A 25,979-nucleotide genomic window follows, 5' to 3' on the forward strand; every position below is an offset into this window, starting at 1 on the left:
CCCTCACCTCACATACAAACGATCCTGAAGACTGGAGCTTAGCTAGATTTTGCCATTGGGTAGCTCACGTCCCCTCCCAAAGGCTGATGTGGCACGCACAGGCACCCGCTGGAGGAGCGCCCTTTACCCCGGTGGGTCTGCCCACCCGAGGCAGCCCCGAGACCGCCGCATGGGGACAGCGGGGCACCCTCGGATCCAACATCTGAAATACCCAGGCGTGAACTGGCGTGGCAAACAAGATGCAGGACCTGCCGATTCATTACGAGATGCTGCATCATGCGTGTCAACCTCCAGGCACCAAAACCCTTTGCCTTCTTCTGGGATACACGGCAGGGAAAGGGACATTTGCTGATCGGCAGGGATCCATTTCCAAACGGAGTGGATGCGGGTGCGTGAGACCAGAGTAGAACATGGCAAACACTTCACAAGAAAGTATATTTTCAATATGCTAGAAACGAAAAACTAAGGAGATTTTTTCCATACGAGACCACACAGGAAATTTGAATTTTCTCAATATCTCAGCTTTTGTGAAAAACAGCCTGGATTTAAGGAGCTATGACTAAGCACGCAGAGAAAATGAGAAAGTCCAATAGCTTTTCCTTCTTCCAGAAAAACAAACAAATAATGAAAGCAATAGAAACAGATAAGAACTTTCAACTCCTGTAGCAGCTTATCATACCGAGACGATCTACTGCTGAATGAAAAACCCTAAGAGCAGATTAATATCAGGGTCTCGAGGGCTGAGCGGAGTTGAGTGCACGGAGGAGTCTGCAGTCCCGCTCTGAGCAGAGCGGCGTTCCCATCCGCTGCTGGTGCCCCAGGCAGGACCCCACGGTCACGGGGCACCGGTCCAGGCACCAGCAGCCAGATGTGGCCCCAAAACGAGGATGAGAAGAGGTGTAAATAAGTGGGGGGGGGACTTTGTTGCCGAATTCAGAAAGTCTCACTTGCCTGTGTAAAGCTTAAAGCACCGTCAGTGCAGGGCGGGGGCCGGCATGGGTCTCTGTGGCCGCCGAGGGGGGAACGAGCTTTGTCTGCTCGCTGCCAGCCCGCCTGTGAAAACCCCACGAATCGCTTTGTTTAAAAGGTCACTGGAAAGGCGACACCCGCAGAGAACAAGTACAAGTTGTATTGCACGTGCTGTCCAAAGCGCCGGCGAGAGCCGCCGGCCGGCCACGGGGAATGCCGGCAGAGGCGGGGTGGCCGCCGGCCGCCCGGCCCCGGCGCTGGGAAGCGGGGAGCGTGCCCCGCCACGGCCGGGGCGGCTCTCAGAAATATGCGGATCCGTAAAGCGCGTACCCCGAGCAAGGCCAACAGCCTACCTACGGACAGCCATCTGCTCAGGGAGCTGCTGGGCGGGCGCATCGCAGCTCACCCGGCCCGATGCCAGCCGTCACGCAGCCCGCCGGAGCGCGGTGCCGGCCGTTTTGGGGACGCACGGGCAGTACCCAGGGGAATGGCGTTTATGTGCAGAGTTTACTGCCTTCATGAGCGACTTGAGAGACCAAAACCCCCAAAGTTTTAATACCTCCTGTTCCCATAAAAGCCAACCAGTATTAGAAGCGCTTCGCTTCTGGCCCACAGCAATGACCTACATTATCCTAAATTACAAAGCCTTTGCCATCGGCCAAATGAGATACTCCTCCTCCTAAGGCTCATTTTGTAAGACATTGGCTGTCATCCCTGTGTACCTTGTTTACAAAACTGATTTAATGCACAGCGACTACAAATAAGTTTAGTTAGAAAAAAAGGGCATTAAGAGTAAAACACAGCATCCATCACACTGGGAATGCATTCCAGCCAGACACTAGAACACCATTCTGGGGCTAATTTTGCTGTAACAAAGCAATAAACCACTCCTAACTTCCCACACTGAAAATCAGAACTATTTGCAAATGCAGCGTCAGGGATTTCTTAGACCTCTCACAAACACCTTTACCACAGCTTGTCAGTCTTCAGCATTGGGAACTTCGGCGTCTCCTTATCAGACAATAGGAAATGGAAGCAATGTTGTAACGACAGCTCAAGATTTTCACCTCGATAGTGCTCAATCTTCTTTACAGGAGGAAAAACAAATTTTTTTCCCGCCCTAACAAGCAACAGCTTCTCTGGGTGTTATTTAAAAAGCTCCAAGCCTGCACCATGTGGCATGCATACCCGGTTTCCCAAAATGCAACGCTGAGAAGCCCCTTTCTGTGCCGATGAACGTGACTGGGGAAGAACCAGCCGAGGCTGCCACCTCTAGGCTGCACGGCAAAGCAGGAGCTTGAGCACGGTCCCCTCGCTCCGCATCTGTCAGCACCACAATGCTGGGATTACAGATTATACCGCATCCTACTACGCCGTGCAAGTTAGTATGAACAGAGCTTGAAGAGCTACGCGAATTTTATGGTGATAGTAGGTAAAATGGTGATAGTAGGTAAAAATACTCAAATAGAAAGTGCAATTTGCTCATACGTACTTGTATGTGTGTGTGGCCGTTAGCACCGGGTTTGATACACAAGCAAACCATAATTACTACGGGTTTTATGCTGCCAGCTCCAACCAGAGACAGAGGGATAACCCTGGCCCCGAGCCCCACCGGCACTGCTTCGTCCTCCTACCCCAGTTAGTAAGACAGACACAACTTGTCAGGGGATAATAAAACAAACTGGTAACTAAGCCAGTTTGCGCACAGAGAACTTCAAAGATGATTGAATACGCTTTAGGAGAGCCTGGGAAGGAAGCGGACTTCACACTGTCCCTGTAGCACGGAGGCACACATGTAAGTCACTGAAAGGCACAGAGCAACGCCGCAGCTGAGCCCGGACCACCTGCACCCGCTGCGGACCCCGCTTGCAGGTGCCTTTGCGAGGTGGTTTGAGCGTCAGCTGTTGCAGCAGCAAGAGACCTTTTGGACACAAATGCCGGGAGGCAGCAACGCGTCCCCTACCCAGCACCGCAGGAGACGTCAACGGGCTTTGAGCGTTGCACAGTCAGAGGTTTCAATCCGGAGCCTGTGGATCCCTACTGCGTGATGCTGCTCCGGAGGGGCCCGCAGCAGACAGCCCGGAAAAGCCGACCAAACACCAACAGGCCGTGCATCCGGAAAGCTGCAGAGGGGCTGCACAAACTGAAATCTGCCAGACCCACAGCACTGCAGCAACGCCCCTTCTCCTTGCCGAGGAAGGCAGACATGCAGCCCAGTGTATTCTCGCTCCACACGTACTTCGGAAGGGACAATCCGATTTAATTGTCCATAGGAAGCAAGCGACGTGTACGGAAAAATCTTCCTGCTCTCTTAATCCACCTGTTTCCGAGCTAACCTTTTGAAAGGCAGTTTCAAACTTCAGGAGAAGCACACTCTGCTGGCATTATTCACCCTTCCCTCTGAACACCGCAAATGCTCGCAGTTTTCTCAGCATCACAGTGTTCTGGCTGGCTTAATGAAAGGTGAGTGCGTGCACCTATCAGTTACAGGATACTTGACTCTTGCTGGACATTGCTTACAAGTCTAATTTTCATTTAGAAGTTGCATACAGAAAAGAAAGGGGAAAACTGCTGCAAGTCAAAACCGAGTACATATGTGAGACAGAGAAGCATCTTGGGGATGTTTGCCTTAATCATATCCAGACTTCCTGCATGGGGCTGAAAGAACAAGACATCAAGTTTCTAACTTCTCTATTAGTAGAGACAATAAAAAAACACAAAACAAAAAGCCAAAAAAAACCAAAAACCCAGCCCGAGACAAAAAGCCCACTGCACAAATCAGCCTTCTCCGTTCTGCGAAAACAGACACAGACACCATGCCAGCTAGCCTCTGGTCAAAGGCATCCTACCATTTGTGGTCAGCGGACTTGGGTGGAGAGTATGGGCTGAAGTTTTTGCCTGTGCTCTAGGTCTTTAAGCCGGAGCTGATCTCCTCCAGCACAAAATGGAAAGCAACACCTCCAAAGGCGTTATCTTCCTGCTGCCGGAGCCTGGCTGACCTCCCGAGCAGCAGGCATGGGCCTCCCTCCCCGCGGTGCCCTGGAGAGCCCCAGCACCTCCAGCTGAGACCGGGCACCCCTGCAGAAGGAGCTCCAGGTCACCCACGGCCCCAGGGCCATGGCGAAGCCGGGTCAGGCCCCGGCAGGACGGCTGCAGGGTGGCACCCACGCGCTGCCAATCCCCGATAATCCCGGGCTGGCAAGGAAACCATTCCTTGATACGCACCGCTTTGTAAAACAGGCCAAATGACAAGTGCCGGGCGAGGTGAAGGTGATCTCCAGTGAACCCTGGCCACCGACAGCGTCACCTGAAGCCCTGAGGGTGCCCGGATCTCCCACCCCTCAGCAGGACTATCCCGCAGAGCGGGAGATGGGGTGGGCACATCACACTCTCTTTTGGCCACGGCAAAACCTGTTGCCTCCTCTCTATTTTGGAAATAACCATTATTTTAGACAACTAATGACAAATTCTGATACCAAAAATAGGCAGATTTGCCTGTATATTGGGGGGAAAACCAGCCTTTTATTTCGTGTTTTCTGCTCTCTCTGTCCCCTCGGGCAGAGGCAATCTCTTGCAGCAGGAATGTGTACATGAAATGAGCAATTTCTCAGGTTTCCCCGCCTTTGCCGCTCCCCTGCCATTATTTACATTTAGCAGGCATATTTCTGGAGTAGCTCTTGATCCCATGCCTAGCAGGCTCCAGACATCAAGGGAAGGTTCAGCTGCCTCTGAACATGCTGCAGAAGAAAACTATTGTGGTGGCTGGCTTCTCCTCCTCCTAGTTTTATTTTGATTTTCACATTTTAAAAAAAATATCCTCAGGGCATAGGGGAAAAAAAAAAAAAAAATCCCCATGTCAGCAGAAATCCTGCAGCTTTCTGGAGGAAAGCACAGCTACAGAGAGCGGGAGGCAGCCCCGGGGTTATCTTATCCCTGAGCCAACACAGGCAGAGCTCCATCACTCCAGCCCCTCCCCGCCCTGGGCTGGCAGCGAGAGGGGCTGGCACCGAAACGCTGCGGAAGCATGGGCTGAGCAGGGAAAGGTACCGTGGGGTATTCCAGCGTTATTCAACACCTCGGGTTTTGATGAACGCGGGTTTTCCCAAGACCTCCTGGGCATTCCCGCAGTGGCCAGCGGAGGGGAGAACAGCTGGAACATGAACAGGCACACAACTGGGAGAGCACAGACATCAGTGACTTTGGAGAAAGCTTTTGTAAACCATGTAAACTTCCTGCAGCAAGGAAGATACGAGGCAGTGACTAATACGGCTTGCAAGAGCAACCCCAGCCTGGTTTTCCTGTTTATATATGTTAGCCGTGCGTGATGCTAATTAGATGCGATAACAGGCTCTCGTTCCTAGGTGCTATAGATTGAATCCACACGTACATCTGGTTCAGCTGCTACGTGATAAATCACATCAGAAAGCATTTTACTCCTTCAGGAAAAAGAAGTGAATGTAAAGTGCCCGGAGGTGCAAGCCGGACTTGCATTATCGCCCACCCATAGCAGACCAGCAACAGCCGCTCTCCAGCACAGAAAGTTATTCCAGCACATACCCAACGCTGGAAAGAGACACCATATCCCTGCCAAAACACCCCCAGATCATCTTTTCTGTACTTGCAACCATTTACCGTATGTGGCCAGAGGCTGCAGAAGTGCTAAAACACCATTAAAGTTTGAGAGACTTGAGTAAACTTGGCACCTTGTAAACCGAAGCACTAACTCAATATACCGAGAGCACCTGACGAGAAGCACCAGGGAGAGCGCGTTTCCACGGACTAATGCTTTCCATTCACGGAGGGCATGGCTAAAGGAGAAGAGAAACACGGGAACTGCGCAAGAACTACCCAGGAAAGCCAAGTACAGAGGAGCGCAACCTTCCCCTACGCCCGGCTAGCGTAGCCCCGGCACGCGCGTCCCTTCGGCCACCCGGGCTGCAGGAACGCCGAGGCCGCGACGCCCCTTGGCACTCACCGATCGACAGCTTCCACATCAAAGCAAAACCTCTTCTCGATTGAGTCGGTTTTCCGCCGTGTGCAAGATTTGAGGATAACAGCTTCGTCTTCTCCCTGAGAAGAGACAAAATCACAGATAAGGCTGAGAACAATCAACCAGCCAGAGCCTGTCCCCAGCACCCACTGCGCTTTCAATGAACACGTTCAAACCTGGAGGGATTTGGCAATATCAGCCTGCTAGAAATACGTATTTATATATCTGACACGAGGACTTGTCTTTTCACCCTTGCAACCATGTTTATTCCAGAATCTTTCACGAGGAGCCTTCCTTTCTGAATGCACACGATTAAATTTGTGCATTAAGCATCACGCGACCCACACTTCAGGCAGGCAGGGAGTGTTGGACCACAACTTTTGGACAAAGTCAGCTTTATTTTCCATCGCTGAACAATGCCTCATAGACCTGACTGTCAATTTTCACTCCAAGCCACATTTTTGGCAGCATTCTGCACACGAGAACTCTTAACGGGAGCAAACATGTCTTAAAATGTTTATTCTCTAACAAAGCAATGACAAAACCATTCTCCCATCCAGGCATCTGCATCCAAGTTGTACTGCATTTCCACGGGCCAAGCAGCGATCCGGCAGGATCTGCAGGCACTGCTGTCCTCTGCTGGAGGAAATCCCTGCTCAGTCCCTGTCAGCACAGGCATTTCTCCTTCTGCAGTTTTTAAAATACACTGATGACTCAATAGAGAATGAATTCCGAACGAGTTCCTGGAGATGGCCACTTTTCTGTGCTCTCTGTGCTGTTCTTGATGACACCTTGGCTGACCACCCTGTTCCCTGACATCACCATTTTTCCAGGAAACACATTTAGTGACTCAGAACAGACCAAGGAAGACAGACCTGAGAGAGCTCCCTGCAGAGCTTCTCCCCAGGGTTCAGCAGAGGCTACCTGCACCCGGTCCTCCCCAGCCCGGCCTGCTGCTGGCAAAAGGCTGTTCCCAAGCTGCCCAACTCCCCGTCTGGTATTCAGGGAATGCCCCCGCTTCAAACCCACTAATATCCGGCTCCAGCCGTGGCCCGAGGCACAGTCACGAGGGGCTGACACCACGCGCAGTGTCCTTGTGACCTGCAAGCGATGGGTCTCCTCCCGCAGCACCGACATCGCCCGTCGCTTTGGCGCCCGCTCCGGCCAGACCCCAAAATGCCCAGCAGCGTGGCCACGAGCCCCTGGGCTGTTCCACGCTCTGACACCCGTGCCAGTCATCACCGATAGACTCTGCAGCCTGGGTAGAGCTGCCACAGCATAGGCAGCGTTTCATGCCAGGATCGCACAAGCCACGAGACCCTGGGCGAGCAGCCCCACCGGCACGGTGACCGGCACGGCACACCACAGCAGGGCTCCTACCCTGCACGACACAGCCGCGTCGGCAGCGCCCGCGCCCCGTGGTGCAGGGAAGAGACCACATGAAATGCAGTGCAGCCGCTGATGATTACAGGGCTGGGATATTTTAATGCTGAGTTGTAATGAAGATGTTCCGAGGCAAGAGGAAATTAATTTTAAAAGTTGCCCTCCCCACGGCTGGCTCCCTTTGCTAGCAGGGAGCCGTGCGGCAGCCTGTCCAGCTGCCCGGGGCACTCCCCTGCAAGGGGATAATGTTTGCAAACCCGACCCAGCCGGGAACACTCCGGGGGGGTCTATTGTTCCTGCTGGATGGAGGAGCAAAGCCAGTCCCGGCTACGGCCAGGCTTACACTGCCCCGGGAGCAGCAGGGCACATGGTGTGCGCTGGCCCCCCACACCCACGGCTCCCCCTGCTCCTCCACACCCCCTCAGGGCCGAGGGGAGCTCCAGGCTCTCCTGTGGCTCTGTCTAAAACAAAACAACTTCACTGGCCAAGTCACAGGCATTGGGGAAGGAGCAAAATAATGAACAGGTTCTCTTCTCTGGGCCTTGGAGCAGGAACGAGGGACTGGGGAGCAGGCGCCCACGGAGCTGGAGCGTGGTGGGTGCACGTGGCACAACCCCACTCCGCTCCCAGCCCCGACCACAACCTCCACCCAGGGAAACAGCCACAGCCTCGCAGGGCACAGTGCAGATGCACGACCCACCGCGTGCCCGGCACCGCCAGGAACAGCGAGTGGAACTGAAGATGCAGCTGTGCACTCTTCAGCTTTTAAAGGTCTCGCCTTTCACAAAGAGAAACAAGTAAATAAAGGACAGACCTAAAAGCAAGAGGCAAAAGGCCCGGTCTCAGCCCAGAGGCAGCTGCTGCAAACGTGTCCTTACAAGTAGCTGTGTGCAGACACCGGCCCGGAACATGCAGCTGAAGCATGAGACAGAGCAATGTCCAAGGGGCTCTATCCACTTGGGAAACCAGCTCTGCTCTCAGCACAGCTGACAGTTTCCAAAGATCTGTAGGTTTTTGGGATTTTGTCTTTTTTTTTTAAACAAGATGCAGAGTTAATTCCCCGTGTGGCACCCGCTCAGCCTGGAACAAATCTGACCCACTTCCCTTGCATTTGTGTCACCTTGCTAAAAATGGTTCAGTCTGAGCACCGGGAGAGCATGCAGCCAGCAGCTCCGCTGTGCTCCCCAGCAGAGACCCCCAGCACGCAGTCCTGCTGCCTATCGGCACTCACCCCTTTTCCTCCTGATTTCTGGTCAAATGGCACCATCGTGATCCGCTTCGATTCCCTCTGGTATGTGCAGTAATGCTTCACCCAGGAAGTCCCAAAGTGACCTACAGAGCAAATGCAGTTTTTATTCCCAGAACTAGTCCAGTTTCAGTGCCCTCCCATTAATAACCTGTTACATTTAACAATCATTTAACATAAGAGATTTCTGTACCTACGGTTCTTGTTGGACTACACAAGTGGATTAAGCATTATTACCCCCCTTCTGTTCAGGGGAAGGACTTTCATCAGCCACTGGCAGCGATTCTCCCTCCCAGGGAGAACCTGGCTCCCACATTCCCACCTTAATATCCCACCCGCTGGGCCAATCCCTCTCTTTCATGGATTTTGTAGCCTGCTGAATTAGCCTTCGTGCCCCACGCCCTGATAAACCACCTTCCCCAGGTGCCTGCTCGCCCCATTGCCCTGGCAGGCAGCTCCGCCGCCCCGACACCTACGTTTCTCCTGCACGTAGAGATAACCCTCCATCGTGTAAGGGCTGATGTTTTTGTGCTCATGAGGATTCTCCTTCATCTTCTTCATCAAAGACTCAACCTCTGACCTTGTTCCTTCAAAACGATTTCTCGTCTGCAAATTAAAACAGGATGCGTGGACCCAACGTGGCCTCTGCAGCCACGCAGGGGTGGGACCCCAGAGCTGGGTCACGACGGCCCATGTGAGGAACGGGACCGGGGGAGCCCACTGTCAGCCACAGGACAGGTTTTCTTCCTGGGCTTGGATTTAAGCTATAAGAAAAATGTTATGACAATTGGCAAGTTGTATTATGAGTTTTGTGAAAAAGTTGGTTCAAAAGAATGAAACCAGTCTGCATCCTTGGGAGAAAAAAAAGAGTAATTTTATAACAAGAGAGGAAAGCAAAGCTGCAATGCCAGCATGCCAAAGCCCTGCACACACGTCCGACATGCGGGCACCAACCACGCACTGGCCACAGCCGCAGCCGGCAGAAGGGCTCCACTCCACAGCATGGAGACTGGGATGGCAAAAAGTGCTGCACTTCCCAGAACGAGCAGCGCTTTGAAACACTTGCAAAATGGTTTGAAACACTCACTAAAATCGCAGGGCGCGCAAGGACGCCTGCCCGCTGGCTGACTCCTGGGGAAGCTGGGCCTCCGCGTTTGGTATGCCGCAGGGAATGAACTGCCATGTAGGCTGCGTATGCGATGTAGTATTATTTACAAAAAAGCATTTGCTTTCAATGACCCAGTCAAAGCCTTTGCTTGATGGCACACAAAAAAAAGCAGAATAAAACCTTTATTAAAATACATCAAAAAGTGTTATTTTGCCCTGCAGGACAGTGATGGTGACGGGCACATGGCACAGTGGCACGAGCACGTGGCACACTTACATTCTGGATGCTGATTGTCAGCTCTGTCTTGAAATCGCTGAAGTCCTTTGCAAGCTCGTAGCCGTGGTGGTAGAAGGTGAAAAGCCCCTGCAGAAAGGCCAGCAGCTGCGTTGGGGTAAAACGAATCAAGACGGTCAGTAGAGACCCACGGCCGCTTTCAGAGCAACCGCTGCCGAGGGGAAGCATCCCTGCAACGCCCCGGGGGTGGAGGGGCTTGCTGGCAGTTCCTAGGAAGATGCCCTGTTCCTCCTTTCACTTTCAAACCCTCCTCTGAACAAACCCCAAAGCCAAATCTGTGCTTTCCGCCCCCAAAGCCAAGGCAAGCCCCCACCCCAGGACCCCTCGCCCCCTGTCCCCCCTCCCTGCATCACCAAAGCCCTGGGGTCACTGAGAGCAGAGCGGGAAGCGCAGGAGGGAGCCGGGAGGAAAAGCAGGCAGCACGCTGCCGTTCCCTGCGTCACGCCTCTCCCGACTCCGAGTCACTCTTCTCCCAGCAGGAATTACCTTTGCAAAGAGCTGGGGAGCTTTGGCACTTCCCAGAGGAGCTTTAAAGCACTTAGCATCTGAGCAAAGGTAGATCTTAGAAAACTTCCCCCCCCCCCCCCCCATTTCTGTCACTCCTGCACTCTTTTTCCGTTGTGAACGTTACAGATCTTTTTTTTTTTTCCCCAGTCAAGCCTATTTTTCTTTTAATTGCCGGCAGGCCCCACAGTCCATCCCACCATGACAGTGCTGTCCGCAGAATCAAAAATGAAACGTTTCTGGCATGCACATGGCCACTGAGCGAATGGCTCTGTGCCCCAGAGCTCACATGGGTGCTTTCTCCCCCCAAATCTCCCTTCGAGGACCTCTTCCCAAGGCCCTGCTCCCCCATTTTTTGCAGGCTGAGGCGGCTTGAGAGCTCACTTACAGGTTCCACAAACTCAAACATCTTCCTCTCCTGGACCTCTTGCACCTTGAAGACATACTCCAGGGAGACTTCGTAGAAATGCTGCCGAACCAGGTCCACCTGGCTGTCTGCCTGCAAGCACCGGGGAGATTAAAGAGGAAATACAAATTCACTACTGACCGGGAGCACTTGGCCTTGTGACTAGAGGACATCTGGGTCTAATGGGAACGTGCAGAACAAATTCAGCTTCAGACCCCAGTCCCGGGCTGGACAGATGGCACAGCGATTAAATATAAACCTGATTCGCATGAACAGGCTCTTTCTTCAGCTGAAAAAAAATGCTTTTGATGACTCACGTTCTCACCTCCCTGACAGCTGTGTAGAAAAGCACGCATTAGAAGCAAGAAAAATGAGAAGTTGCTGTATACTTGATAATAAAAGGCAATTCTCCACTTTCTGAAAAGCACCGCAACGGGAAACTGCCTGGAGCATCCCAGGGCAGAACCGGGCAGCACACATGCCTCACCACCCTCTCCAGCGAGCGTGTCACTTCGGTGGATCAGCAGACAGCAAATCCCCTCTGCTTTGCAGGTAAAGCCCAAGTGAGCAAAAATAGGGATATGCCCCAATCCCAGTGTGTAAAAATAACCTTGCCATGCACACAGAGCAGAGCCACTGCACGGAAAGCTGGGTGAGGGACACGGGTATCCCCGGGCTGCCCACGTGTTGCTGCTACGTGTGCAAGTGACACTTTGCGTAGAGCAACCCGGGGGTCACCGACGCCGGCAGCGCGCACAGGGAGGTCGGTCTGGGTGACCCCCCCATCCCTCTGACCTCAGCGCCAGTAAACTCAGCCGGTTGAAGAGCCTCACCCCCAGCACAAGCCGCCATCGAGTCGTTGCTCAATGGGAGGCAAATTCCCCTGTCCCGGCTGAGGACAACGGGGTGCCCTCGCCAGCGCGACCCTCGCTGTGCCCGGCGCAGAGCCGGACCTCCGAGGAGGAGGATACGCCGCACCGTGCATCCCGTCAGGGTGGGACATACGGCCGCCCCGCGCTCTGCAAAACCCAGCTGGCAAATACCCGCTTGCACTGAACAGCAGCTTACTCCTGATTTTGTGTGTGACACAGCTGTGAAACGGCCCGCTTTCCCCACGACTTGCCGCCGGCATTTGTGCTGTGCGCCCGCGGTGCGCAGGCTGAGGTATTTAGCAAACTGAGTTCCGAAAAGCAGAAAATATGATGCAATCACATAACTTTGTCAGGAGTTAAGTGGCAGATTAGACTCTGTGTGTTATTTAATTGGTCAACAGCCAAAGCGGCAGAGAATTCCCATGGTTTCCTCCTCTCCCCGCCTCGCTGCAGCAATTGCACACGTTGCCGCTATCACCCTCCAGATGTAGACGGCAAGAGGAGGTTAGGAAATATAAAACACCGAACCTCCCGGACACAAACGCTCTTCTCTTAGGACATCAGGGCATCTAGTGAAGCTTCAGACTGCTCATAAACTGGCGGCGTTAACTTTCCTGAAACGCTACCATCCCACCAGCGCCTTCCCCACGCGCGCCTGCTGGGGCTGCAGCCCCCTGCCCACAAAGCCCCTTGGCAGGCAGGGAGCACGGCGGGCAGCCCAGGGGAGGTGCCGGACAGGGCGAGCGCTCCCACGCGCCGCTGGATGCCACATCCGCGTTTCACAGCCTACGCGCTGGACGGCTCCTTCAAAGGCAGCCCCTCCTCGGTGGGGCTTGAGCCACCAAAACCAGCGTGTGCTTCCTAGTGCCCCGGGGGAAACGGCCCCAACACCTCAACTTGGGAGCTGGCTCCAGCCTCCAGCAGCCTCCTCAGGAACAGCCAAAGTCAAAGTCTGGGGTGGAAAATGCCAGCAGATGGCACCAGCAGCCAGCGCTGCTCAACATTTACCGGCAGCCGCATCCTGCACACAGCCAGTGCCCGCATCCCACACCGCATCCCACCGCCCTGCCGCTCTGGGCTCCCAGGCAGCCCCGCAGGGCCCTACCCTGCCCAGGGCACGGGATCACACCTCTAAAAGTCACTGCTGCAACCTGACAGCCTCAAGTGGCTCCTTCCCTCCCCAGAAAGAGCTCCTTCCACTCCTCTGTCTCACAATAGTATTTCAAACATGAACTAAACCAGAGGTTTAAAGGGTTATTTAAAAGCCATCTTCTGGCACATACAGGTCCTTCCCACACGGCAAGTTATTTACAAACTCAGAACATCTACGCAACGACAAAGCTGGCTTGCAGGCATGTCAACCCTGATTCTTCCCCCTCTTCAACCCTGATTTGGTGGAGGATGATTATTTGCGCCATGGACGTATCTGCTCTCGAGTCCCTGGGCACCGTAACAGCACCTGAGCTACCCCAGCGCAGAAGCCACCGCCTGTGCCCACCAATTCCCCCAGGAACGGCTCAGCGACACACCAGCATCACGCCCGAAAACAAGGACGTGCACCCTGCAGGGACCAGCCCAGCTCTGGGCCAGCGCAGGGAATTCCAAACTTGGAAGAAGTGATTGAAAACTCAGCGTACTCATCCAGTAAGAGCATTTGGCACAGCAGCTAACTACGTCCCGAGTCAGTAAGAGGCTCCTAAAGCAGTTTAAAAGCACTAAGCCTGATCACTCCTCCCATGAAGCCCAAAGCCAGTGCAGCCACTTTCAGAGCAGGGAACTAGACGTCCATGATTTGTGCTGGCACAAGGGAAGCCTGCAGCAGAACCAGTTCCTTTCTGTTGCACTCTTTAATTATAAACTCTCTCTCCTTTTGGATTGCTATCCATTTTGGGATCTCTCTGATTTTACAGCCAGGAAAACCAATGCAATAAGCTGCATAAAGCATTCAAAAAGCTCACCCCAGTTACTGCAAGACATGGAAAACCAGAGGTTGCTCTCACCTCCTGAAGCTGGGATTCTTTCTTCTTAGAAGACAAGTTTAAGTGCTTTTCTAGGACGCCACAATACTTCTCCGTCTCCTTGTCATATTTCTTTTTGGCATCCTACAAAATAGAAGAAAAAGCGTGATGCTGAACACAACGGCACCAGGGCAGCCGTGGGGATCCATGGCATCCCTACAGCACGGCGCAGCACCGCGCGTCCCGGGCAGGAGCTCACCCCCTTCTGCACAGCACAGGAGGGGACCAAGGCCAAGGGGCATCAGCTGGAAGTGGGCGAAGCTGCTTTTACCAGCCACCATCGGGCAGCTACAGGAAAGCGGCTTGCACTGCCAAAAGCCAAGACCTGGGGGAGCCCCTCCTCTATTCCCAGAGCCCAAGGCTCAGCAAAACATCCAGGTCCAGGGCTGGCCCAAAGACACCACAGCCAGGAAAGTGCTTGCTAACCAGCACATTGTCAGAATTTCACATCCCATCCCGCCACCCCTCACAATGGCTTATCCTATGCATCACTCGGGACGATGACACAGTAATTTGGCTTTTTGTGGCAGGAGCATTAAAGGAGGACGTCAACCTTAACTTTTCTTTTGCACCTCTCATCCCAGCCTCACCACCCCACCGTGCCAGCATGAAATCCACCACTGACACCTGCTAATTAGTAGCTCCTTTCTGAAGCACACCTTTTTGTGTTTTTTGGTTTTTTTTTTTAACTGCATGAACCAGGACAGCCTGGCCAGGCTGGGCTGCACTGCGGTGCCGCCACGGCTCCCGTGCCAGCGGGCAGCTGGGTGCACCGCAGCCCCGCCGGGCTGGCATGTGCTTCTTGCAGGCAGCAGCAGGTTGTTATAACAACAGGAGAGCCCCAGATAGTGGTTTTAATTTCAGAACAAAGGCAGGAAAGAAAGGGGGGGGGGGGGGGGGGGCAGCCTGTCTCACAGCCGCCCTCAGCCACACCGGTGCTTCCCCAGGCTCGCCTGTCCTGCCAGAAGCCGTCCAAATTCCCATGCAGCCGCCCAGCAAAACACTGGCGGTGGGGAGTGCAGACTGGGGGGCTCAGGCAACTGGGAATCCCTCTAAGAAAACAGTAATTCTGATTTGGAGGAAAAAAGAAAAAGTTCACTTCAACTGGCATGTGATTTTTGGCCCTCAGCTCACCTCGGCACATTACTTGGTTGCGGGTGAACTGGAAGTCTTTCCTAGAATCGTTTAGGTTGGAAAAGAGTTTTAAGATCATCCAGTCCAACCATTAACCTAACACTACCAAGTCCACCACTAAACCAATTAAGGGGAGACTAATAATTAATTTCATGTTTCCTGGCTTGCTGGATGGATTATTTTTTAATGAAAGGAAAACTAGAATAGAATCACTAAGGTTGGAAAGGACCTCTAAGATCATCAGCCCAACCATCAGCCCAACACCCCCATGCCCACTGAACCATGTCCCCAAGTGCCACCTCTGCCTGTTTTTTGAACCCCTCCAGTGATGGGGACTCCCCCACCTCTCTGGGCAGCCTGTTCCAACGCTTGACCACTCTTTCCATGAAGAAATTTCTCCTAATATCCAATCTAAACCTCCCCTGATGCATCTTGAGGCCATTTCCTCTCATCCTATCGCTTGTTACTTGGGAGAAGAGACCGACCCCTGCTCCCTGCACCCTCCTGTTAGGTGGTAACTGGGAACAGTGAGGCACTTTCCCAGGAGCTGGATCGTCCCCATCTCCATCCCACAGCAGCATGCAGCCGTTTCCTCCCATGCCCAGCAGGACCCATTCCAGGTCCTGGCCACGGCCATCACCGCGCAGCTCTGGGCTCTGCTCCTGAGCCCGAGCAGGAGCTCCCAGAGGCAACAGCAGCTTGGTGCAGCAGCAGCCTACCTTAGCGGCCCCAATCTGCTCCTTGCGAAACTTCTCCAGTGGCGTGATCAGCACCTCGCTGGCGTTCTCGATCTACAGGCAAAGACGGGCACAACTCACCCACTGCCTCCATGCTCCTGCCCCAGCCGGGCTGGCGGAGCCCTTTTGCCCAGCTCAGCCCCAGCCACCCGAGCTGCTCAACAGCCTTTCCCACCAAAACCCTCCTGCAGCCCAGGGAAACCTGCACGCTTCACCCTCTCCAGCTCTGCGCTGGCTGAGGGCACAGGGGAGGCTGAGGGGCTTGTGCCAAACCTGCTCCTCACCCCAGTCAGCCCTACCAGCACCAGCGCTGGCCATTTCCCAACAGCAAGACACCATTACTGATACTCTTCAAGCGTGCCCCCGCGCCAAATTCACCCTCCCCTCCCCTCCCTCTGCTCTCCCTTGTGGCTCTGCCCTGGGCGAGGGAAGGGGCACCAGAACTTGCAGCCGCCGCACATCACGGTGCCCCGGTGCCACGCCACCCGCCATGCGCAGAGCCGCCGTGCCACCACCCAGCCAGCTCCCAACGGACGGGGCCATACCATGCGCATCCGCTCGTCCTCCAGGTTCCGCAGCACCGTGGCGAACTCCTGCAGGGACTTGGCTGGAAGGGAAACACTCGCACAGTCAGCATTTAACATTTTATTTTATTTTTAAATTAAGAGAGAGACTGAACAGGGGGTTTTCATTTGTATTTTGGGGGGGCTTGTGGGTTTTTATCATCTTTGCTCTCTCCTCAGAAAGGCTCCCAGTTGCCTACAAAAGTAACTGGGAGCAGAGCATCCCCAGCACCATGTTCCCACCTCCAGAGAGAAACACCACACCTTCATCTCGAACCTGCCCTACCCAGCAGCCGGTTGCTGATCAGCCCTACGGCTCAGCACCGGCCTCAGCCGTGTTCGGTGCACGAGTGGCAGCTCACCAGCACGTGCATCGCAGCGAGGGGCCTTGGATGAGAAAGCTATTTTTGCTGAGAGACTGGGCACAAATAAATAAGCAAAGTTAAATCAGGGCTAAAGCTCATTTGCTCTCCTGGCTCCGGATGATGTGCACAATAAGCTCTAAAAGTTCAGCTGGGGCAGAAGTGGGATAACGTGGAGCAAAGGGCTGAAGCTGCTGCCCTGCACCACGAGAAGCTCCGTGGTGGAACCAGGCTTGGTTAGGAGAACGCTGCCCGGCTCTGCACCGCTGGCTGCCGTCGGCACAGTGGGTGCCTGCCGGGTCCTTTGCTCCTGCCACCCGCAGCGAGGCTGCTGCTCCTCTCCTTCAGTTCACAGCCCCTTGCAGTGTATTTCACCACGGCCACATCTCCAGATCCCTGCTCTCCAACGGGAAAGGGGCAGATAAACTAGATGGTTTCAGATACGGGCAATCTTCTTCCTTTCCTGTCTGGCAGGGCTAGATTTAGGCCAAGAAGCAACAACCGATTTCCCTGGGAAGGCTTTGCTGATGTTGAACCAGGAGAAATATGCCATTTCCAGGGAGCAGGGAAGCACCCAGACAAATTCCCAGGCCCCTTGGCATCCTCATGTGTTTCTCCCCCATGCCGGGCTCAGCTGGGGGGTGTGGAGCATGGCTTCAGGGCTACCCGCGGCACCAGCGCCCAGCACTCACCTATGCAGATCTCATCATCCGTTTCAGCATCGCCAATGCAGCTGAATTTAAACTCGTTGAGGGAGTCCGCAAACTTGCGCTTGGCCGCCGACAGGTCTGCCGAGAGAGCGGGAAAGGGGAAACGCAGATGTTAGAAAAGGAAAAAGCCCACCAACAGCACGACACAGGCGGACGCGTAATCCCAGCCAGCCAGTCCCCATGGAGAGACCCATCCGACAGGGCCCCCCCCATGCCTGGGAACCCTCAAGAGCGCTGCCCTTCTCCTGCACCCACCCCAGGGATGGGGCTCTGCGGGGTTCTGGCCAGCACCCACCAAAATAGGAGATGAAACCTCAAAATACCGTGAGAAGCAGGCAGGAGCTGAAGCCCAGCGCCACAGGGCAGTGGCAAAGGGTGAGGCAGGGCGGCACTGCCGGGCACAGCACCTCTGCCCAGGCTCCCAGCCCTGCTGAACGAAGGCACCATGTACGGGCGATAATGCAGAGGTTTATTGCTTTCCAAGCCGCAGATTCTCTCTGGGATCCGAATCCTATTAAGTTCTTACTAGCAGTGACCTGAGTGGATCCAGGATTGGATTTTTGAGCCAGCCCCGTAACCCTGCACACACGCGCTCCTGGGCACTGCGAGGCCAACCTGTACTTGAGCAACGCGAGAGACTGCAGGCATGCCGACGGTGTTAGGAAGATGTCATGCTAATTCCCCTGTGCATTTCTTCACTCAAAGTCCAAAAATTCAGCGGTTTTTTTTTTCCCTTTCCAAGCACAGGTGGAAAACATGCATGTGCACACAAAGGCCATTTCCTCCTCTCGGACACCAACAGCCAAAAGATAACCGCAAAAGAATTCAAGCGTTTTGCTTTCCCCATGCGATAAGAGAATGTAAAGCTTTCTCCAAGCATTAAAGCTGCTCTCCAAGTGTCTCTGCTGAGAGCCCTGGGGCTAATCCTGCCTGCAGCTCGGTCCCGGCCGACTTCACACGACTGGTGCAGCTCACCCCGCTCTCCTCCGCGTACCCGTGCTGCTGCCAGCCACGGCAGAGCAGCCCCGCTGCCCTCACTGGGGCAGCCAAAGGGCTCAGGGACTTTAACCCAGTCCCTGGAGCCGGGCAGCCTCCTGCCTCCTCCAGAATAATAACGAAGATGACGTTAATGACTTAAGGACCCATTTCCTCTCCTCCAGCTCTATGCTGACAGTCAGCCACCAGCCACGCTCTCCCTGCTGCACACTGTGGCCTCACCGATACCTTGCCCACATTAAGCACGGCACGTTCCCAGCCAAACCAGACCTGCCGTGACATCTCTCACGTCCACCGCCAGCGGGGCAGGACCCTGAGGGATGCTGCCCCAGCGTGGAGGCAAACCCCCGGGGGCAAGCCGAGAGGCATTTGAGCAGCACCCCTAAGAGCAAGGAGGAGGTCGGGGCTCTGCAGCCACCAGGCACGAGCCAGGGCGAAGCCAAGAAGCCTTCGGAGCTGGCAGCGCCCGGCAGCAATGGCCCACAGCACTTATAAATAGGCGAGGGAGAGGCAGGGGGAGAAGGAGATAATTCCCGGTGCAAGAGCGATAAAGGAGGATCGCTGGCAGCCGCTCGCTGAACAACACGGACAAGTCGCAGGGGCGAAGCAGATGCTAAAATTAGCAGCAGGCTCAGCCAGAAAAGGAGAGACGGGCACCCACGCCCACACCGCATCACTGGGGGAAAGCGAGAAGACAGCGCAGAAGGTCCCCATCATCCTCCCTGCGCCACCGTTAGATCCACCCGCGGTCCTAGCACCCCATTTTCCTAAAAGCTTGAACCTCTTGGCTACGTTTTGGGGAAAAACCTCTCTGGTGGAAGCAGTCAAAGCTCCTGGCTGCGCTGCAGGCAGGGGCGCATGGGGAAAGCAAGGCGGCCCCTCCGTGGGCCAGCTCAGCTCCTGAGGCTCCTTCCTCCCCAGGGCTGTGGACGAGCAAACCTAAAATCCTACAAAGGCTCAACAGAAACTTCTGCTTCCTCTCGTGCACGAGCAAAACCACCCAGACCCCACGCATGAGTCACAGCCGGGCTGCGCCAAGGGCTGTGGAAGTTTTGCTTTCAAGTTCTCTGGCTGGCCTCACTGGTCAACTGCAACATCGGGGAAAACCACCACAAAGCCAGAAAAATCCTCCTGCCTGAGCAATGTGACCAGCTCGGGGTCCCGGCACCACCAGCTGGTCATCCTGCAAGGACAGGAGCCGGGGCAGCCGGGATGGATCCAGGGACACACGGGTGCTGGCAGAAGCAGCAAGGTTACAACCGAGGTTGCCTGCGGGGACAGCGCAGCGGCAGCAGACGTGGGCGCGCAGCCTGCAGCCCCGCTGCCAATGAATCTTTCCTGTTCCCACTGCACCTCACGGCAGCAGCACAGAGCACCGAAGATCTCCAGGGGCAGCAAGGAAAGCGCAATGTCTGGCAGAGGCATCCCAGGGGGTGAAAACAGCCCTGTGCAAGCTGCTGAAACACCGGGAGGGTAGGAGGGCAAGCGGTGGCCCTTGCCACCCCAGGCTGCGACCACCTCGGGAGGGTCCGGGGTGCAGCCCCAGCCCCGGGGCTGCCACCGAGCAGCCACGCACCCGCCTGCACCCAGGATCCAAGACAAAAACACGCAGAGCAAACGCTGGCCAAGCAGCAGCGAAGCAGATCGCCGTCCCACCAGCAAGGTAATGCCTGCGTGTGTGCTAACGCAGCCGGGGCTCCTCTGCCCGGCACACCGCAGCACACGGTGAGCGTGCCTGAATTACCGCCTGCAGTCAATACACATTGTGCTGAAGAACTACACGTTTGGTCTGAAGCCCTGCCGTGCCTGCCTGCCCTCCCCTCTGCTCCAGCAAGGGACCATCCTGCCCCATGGCCCCCCTCCCTGTCCACAACTTGCTCCTCTCCCCGCTGCAGGCTGACCGTCCCGCAGGGGGTTGCTATCGCAGTCCTCCTCATCATCATCCTCACCTCCCACGGCTCCCCGTTGCCACTCCCGGGCTGGCAGGGACAGGACGATCCCTTCGGGAAAGTCCACTTGACAGAAAACAAGCACATGCACCGCATGCCAGAGGTCCAGCTGCCTAGCTACAGCAACCAATAATCAAAATAAAATGCCCTCTTAAAAACGATGTATTGGCTCGTTACTGCGATACCGGGTTACCTGTTCAAGCGTTTAGGGGAGGAGCCCAGCAGCGCTCCCCTTCCCGAGCACCTTCCCTTCCTGGAAGAGGGTTTATGACCTGAACCGGGCACAACGGGGGAGAAACCCGCAGAGGATGGGGACGAGTGACGTGGAAGGAGAAGTGACCTCGCAGAGGGCAGAGGTCCCGGCAGGGGCCCGTCTTGGCAAGGAGGGAGCTGGAGCTGAACTCCGAGGCCTGATCCCGTCTTTCCCGGCAGCAGGTCGGAGAGCAGTGATCACAGATGGAAGGAGGCAGCCTGCTCCCGCCGACCCGCACTGCTCGTCCCCGAAGCACCCAGCATCGCTTGTCTGTCAGGACGGCAAAGCTGAGCGGCACGAAGGGCGCAGGCAGGGGATCTGCCTCCGGCTGCTCCCTGCCTGCTGTGGCTCAAGCAGTCCCTGCGCAACAACTCCCGAGCCATAGCTTTGCTTTTTCTGTGAACAGTCCCCTAGAAAATGTTCAGGAGCCAATTTTGGCTGCGCCTCTGAAACACCACCACTCTGCCCTGATGGCAGGGAACGGAGCAGCTCACCGAGCCCTGCTCTGCCGGCACCCAGGGCCCTGCCCCGGCACGCACCACGCAGGCAGCCGCTTGCAGAGTCAGAGCAGGGGCACGCAGCGTGCCACCGAACGCCGCAGCACCCGTCCCTCGCACAGCGGAGACACGCTCAGCATCCTCACCGCCCACCGCATCCCCACCGCATCCTCACTGCCCACCGCATCCTCACCGCCCGCTGCAGGGACAGTGCAGAGGGGGGATGGCTCCTAGCAGGGCAGCGGGCAGCTGCCTGCGCCTGGAAGCCGCCCCAGTTAACCCCTTTCCCCGTCCCTCCTCCCTCCTGCCGGGCTCGGGGGTCAGCCCGCTTCTTCCCCGGCCCCCGACATCTCTCCTCCTCCCTCCACCAGCCAGGCGGCCGGGTAACTGCTGGCTGAGGCCCCGTCCCAGCCTCACACCTCCAGGCACCACGGCTCCCTCCAAACCTGGCTGAAGCCAACGCTACTCCAGCCCGCAGCAGCCCTGCCACAAGCGAGCGCCTCGCGCTCCCGCTGCCTGTCCTCCTGGATCACCCCCGCGTCCCTCCTTCTCCTCCTCCTCAGCTATTGAGAGTTAAACCTTCTTTCTGGGAAGCGGCTGCTGTTCCTGCAATGAGACTGAAGTCATTTTTACATAAAAAAATCCCTTCCAAAGGAATTTGGAACTATTGAAAAAGGCCGTTTACAGGAGGACGTCGTGATTTCACGACCCTCCTCCACGCGTACAGCACCCCGACCCCGTCCCAGGCAGCTGGGCAGAGGGACAGCCCCATGCACAGGTCTCCCCGGGGGCACGCCACTGTGAGACGGGGCAGCCCCGTTCCCCGCATCCTGGTTCGGGTGACTCGGCACGCGGAACTTCGGCCACTTTGGGGAAGTCACCCGCACCGCAGCCCTGCTGCGAGCCGTGCTCTCCCGGTCACCAGCTCCCAGCTCTTTCCCCAACTTTATTCCTCAGCCAGACATCTCACCTCTGTGCAACACCCCTATCTCCCTCTCTCTTTGTGTTCAGCGTTTAAAACATTTCCAGGCTCTCCCAAAGGGACCGCAGAGGTAAGGTGCGCTGAAAGCCTGGACAGACGAACAGCAGGGAGCTTTTCCCTTAAATCAAAATTTATAAGGCGCTGAGAAGAGATTGCAACCCCTCCGCTTGCATGCTTTTCCTAGATGGGGTGGACGGCTAGGAAATACGACCGCAGGACACAGAGGGGAACCATAACACATCAAAATGAGACGTGAAGATGACAGACATCCTCTCCTGCCTGCCCGCTGCCCGATCCCGCTGCCCGCTGGGGAGCACGGTTCCCCTGGCCTGGCAGCGCGTGTTTGAAAGATCGGGTCAGCCAGGGAAGAAGTTATACTGCTGGCTATGAAAGCAGGGGCTCTCCCCAAAGCTGACTTTGCAGCCAGCTTGCTATTTAAGCAGGGAAAAGCAAAAATACCTCTGGCTCAGCTGTGCTATCGGGGCACCCGGGACAGAGGCAGGAGCAGCAGGACACTGCAGGCGGTTCAGGTTAAAGACAACCCCGCCGACAAGTCCAGCGGTGAAGGGTTAATGCTGCTGCAAAGGGGGAAAGCAAAGGATGCTGATGAGGCCAGTTGCAAGGCAAGTTCCAGGGCTCTGGGTGTCTGACAGAGACTGTGCTCACACAGAGCGGTATTTCTACACTTCCTGCAAAGAAAATTGCTTAATAGCCTATATTTAATGCTCAATTGGACAACAGGAACCGAGGCTCCTGCCCCTTCCTTCCCCTGCGGCAGGGAACGGCAGGCTCGGGCTGTCCCGAGGAGGGAGACGAGGGTCCCCGGCAGGGCAGGAGCCTGTCCCCTCCTCGCCGGCACCTCTGCCTGGCTGCCCGCGGTGGCACTGCCTGTCCCCTGCCAGCAGCGCCCGCAGAGCCCAGGCGGGTTCCCAGACCCTGGCTGGGGAGGTGACCACGCTCCCGCTGACAACCACAAGGACAGGAGCCACCAGCTCCCCCCTCGCGGGTCTGACAAGGCCCTTACAGCTTCTCCAAAAAAACCTGCATCTACCTCACGGCCCATTTTCTGGCTATTTTTGAAGAAAATGCTTCCAGCCCTCCTCACTGCACGCGTGCCCGCCGGTGCACAAAAGGGACCGAGGGTCTCGCGGCTGTGCCGCGGGGCGTGCCGACACGAGGCCTGGCCTCGCTCCCTGCACTCTCGCCGGGTGCTGACATGCGGACAAGCCTCTCCGGTCCTCCACATGGCAGCTCCCCTTTTGGCACGATGGGAGAAAATGACGGGTCCTGCCTCCCGGGGACCACGGAGGTGAAGCCTCGGGGTCTGCAAAACGCTTTGGGATCTGCAAAACGCTTTGGAATCTGCACACAACAGGCAGCGTGCAAGTGCAAGGTCTGACCATCATCAGACATCATCTGCCCGGGCTACGGGGATAACACACACACGCACAGAGCCCTGGGCAGTGCTGGTCGGTGACAGTCCCCAGGCAGAAACACTTCAGCATAAACAGTGCAAATCCCGGAGCGACGATTCAAGCAAAGAGAAGAGCACAGCCTCGCTGTTTGCCGGGGATCTCGCCACGCAGGTGCCACCACCCCGCAGCTCCTGGGCTCGCAGCCCAGCGGGTCGCCCCACGCGCGGCCGCAGCTTCAGACGGCGCTGCCGGCACCCGCAGCAGCCAGCCGGGAAGGGGACCAGCACGATGCACGGGTGCCGGGGGCTGACCCCGAGGCAAACCCGCCGTGCCGTGCAAACCGCCATGTGCGAGCCATGAGCCCGTCGTGCGAGCTGCACTGCTGCCAGCCCCAGGGAGGGGACGGGGGGGAACTGCAGCAGCATGGGGAGCAGCGAGGGGCAGCTCCTCACTCGCCGTGGGGCCGCAGCAGGCTCTCTGCGGGGTCTCACAGCGTGCAGCTGCAGCAGGGGCTGGTTCACCTCCACCGCCACCTCAACGGCCTGCCAGGAGCCTCCTCCGCCGATGCCAGGGCAGGATCCAGCCGGGGCATCTGTCCTGCGAAACAGCCCAGATGCAGGAGCCCAGAGAAGGCGGATCTGGGGGGTCACCAGTCCGGCTGCAGTGAAAGCAGGGCACGGCACGGCCCGCTCGACTGCCCCGGCGGCACCTCTGCAGCCCCGCACCTCCCCGGGCCGCGGCAGCCGGCACCGAGCAACCCCATGGCAGGCAGGGGCCAGCCGGGATGGGTAATCCAGTGAACAGCTGCTCTAATCAGCAGCCAAAACAGCCGGATTACGGCCCGCCAAGGGTGCTTAGAAAGCGGCAATATGGTGTCTGACCCCCGCAGCGAGCACCCGCTGCCAGCGACCACCCGGCAAGCCGGGGCTTCGGGCACGATGCCAGAGCAAAGCCGCCGTGGGCTCATGCAGCGCCCTGCGGTGCTCAAAGCTGTCCACGGATAGTGTTTGGGAAAGGCCACGAGCTGGGAATGGGCGACCGGATCTGGCCCGCAGAGGCACCCAAGCACTCTGCTGCGCTGCTGAGGGTGGGATGCTCCGACCGAACCGCGGCCCCGTGGTTTGCAGGGGAATCCGGTAACAAGCACCTTGTGCCTGAAAATCGGCGTTCGCAGCCACCGGCATCAAAATTTAGCCCCCTGAGGGGCCTAGCCCATGCTCTGCCGGGGTCAGCACGGAGCATCGGGGCATTTGTTCCACAAGGTTTAAATCCTCTCTCTTTGCGCTTCTCAGTGGAGGTCAGCAAAAGCCCCGCTCCTGCGAGACACCACGGTCCTCTGGACCTGACACAATCCCCAAGCTGCTTTCATACATAATTAGCAATGATTTGTTTATTAAATAACTTCATTGCTGGGTGGTTGGAGTTAATCAGTGATTTAGGACAGGACTGCAGCTGCTAGCAGGTTCCCCCTCTGATTCATCATCCGAGTAAATATATAAAACCAGATGAGCAGAGACCACCCCACCGCCAGCAGCAGCTTCTGCCATCGCGTTCGCGCACAAAACCCTGCGGAAAGGCTGCCCTGGCTCGGCCCATGCCGGAGATTGAGGTTTGAGGGTGCCACACCAAGCCGGGGGTGACCCCCAAGGCCGGTGCATGGGCGCAGTCCCTGCACTTGCCCCATGCGGGACCCCCCGAGGCAAGGAGGGCATCACTGCCGGGGCACGCTGGGGCCCTGCAGCACCCCCAGACCCCATTTCGGTGCCTTTACCGCACGCACGGCCTCCAGCCAAAACACAGCACCGAGTCTCATCTCACCGACGCACGCAGGGAGGCCAAATCCCACCTCCCCAAATCCCGAAACTTCATTTTACCATGCAAAGTTTACAAATAGGTATACCCTATGAACCATGCTTCCAGGGAAATACCCAAAACTGCTCAGATGTGCTAAAGCGCAAGAAAAATTGAATGATCTGTCCAAGATGGCCCCAAGACTGAAGATCCAGGAGGTGCCACAGTTCCTGCTCAGCCTTTTACTGCAACCACGGGAGCATGTTGCACTGCTGCCCAGCCAAGGCATCACCGTATGCCTCGCTTCACACACTCAACGTGGCTTCGTACAGCAAAATGTTTGCCAGAGGGACAGAGAACCCATTGTAGGATGAATGGGACTATTGACTGGGCTCAAATAGCAGATCAGATTTGAGTAACACGCTGAAGACATGAATTACTTCCACGGTATTTTAAGAGATAAAAGTTCTGTGCTTCGTGAAAAACACAGTCAGCCTTTGGAAGGACCTCCTGATTGCACAGCTAAAATTATCCCCCCGCTGCCCACCAGCCCAGCACCCTGGCCACGTCATCTCGCCATCCCCAAATCAATAACATTTGGAGTCGTCTTGGGAGCCTTGCCAGACCAGGGCGTTTTTGCAAAGTTTCCCAAGATTCCTGATGAAAGAAAGGTACTGAAGATCCAAGGGAAACGAAGCAGGAGGGACCGTCAGGTCTCCTGGAGAGATGCCTGGATTTCCAGGAGCACAGAGGAGGTTTCATGCCCCAGGGACACAAGGTGACCCTCGCCCACGGCAGCC

At 56.2% G+C, this 25,979-nt stretch overlaps 1 protein-coding gene across 1 annotated transcript in view; it reads right to left on the minus strand.

Moving 5' to 3' along the window:
- The window catches only part of ARHGAP26 (Rho GTPase activating protein 26), a 152,840-nt gene that overhangs the window by 112,778 nt on the left and 14,083 nt on the right, over window positions 1-25,979 (minus strand). The window contains exons 2-10 of the mRNA XM_075714892.1: window positions 17,279-17,374; window positions 16,207-16,268; window positions 15,644-15,715; window positions 13,773-13,874; window positions 10,883-10,993; window positions 9,973-10,077; window positions 9,065-9,194; window positions 8,574-8,674; window positions 5,945-6,039 (exon numbers count right to left, since the gene is read on the minus strand). Of these exons, the coding sequence (XP_075571007.1) occupies window positions 5,945-6,039; window positions 8,574-8,674; window positions 9,065-9,194; window positions 9,973-10,077; window positions 10,883-10,993; window positions 13,773-13,874; window positions 15,644-15,715; window positions 16,207-16,268; window positions 17,279-17,374 (874 nt within the window). The remainder of the gene's footprint in view (window positions 1-5,944; window positions 6,040-8,573; window positions 8,675-9,064; window positions 9,195-9,972; window positions 10,078-10,882; window positions 10,994-13,772; window positions 13,875-15,643; window positions 15,716-16,206; window positions 16,269-17,278; window positions 17,375-25,979) is intronic.

This window comes from Pelecanus crispus, chromosome 8 (assembly GCF_030463565.1).
Source record: "Pelecanus crispus isolate bPelCri1 chromosome 8, bPelCri1.pri, whole genome shotgun sequence".
Classification (NCBI taxonomy): Eukaryota; Metazoa; Chordata; class Aves; order Pelecaniformes; family Pelecanidae; genus Pelecanus; species Pelecanus crispus.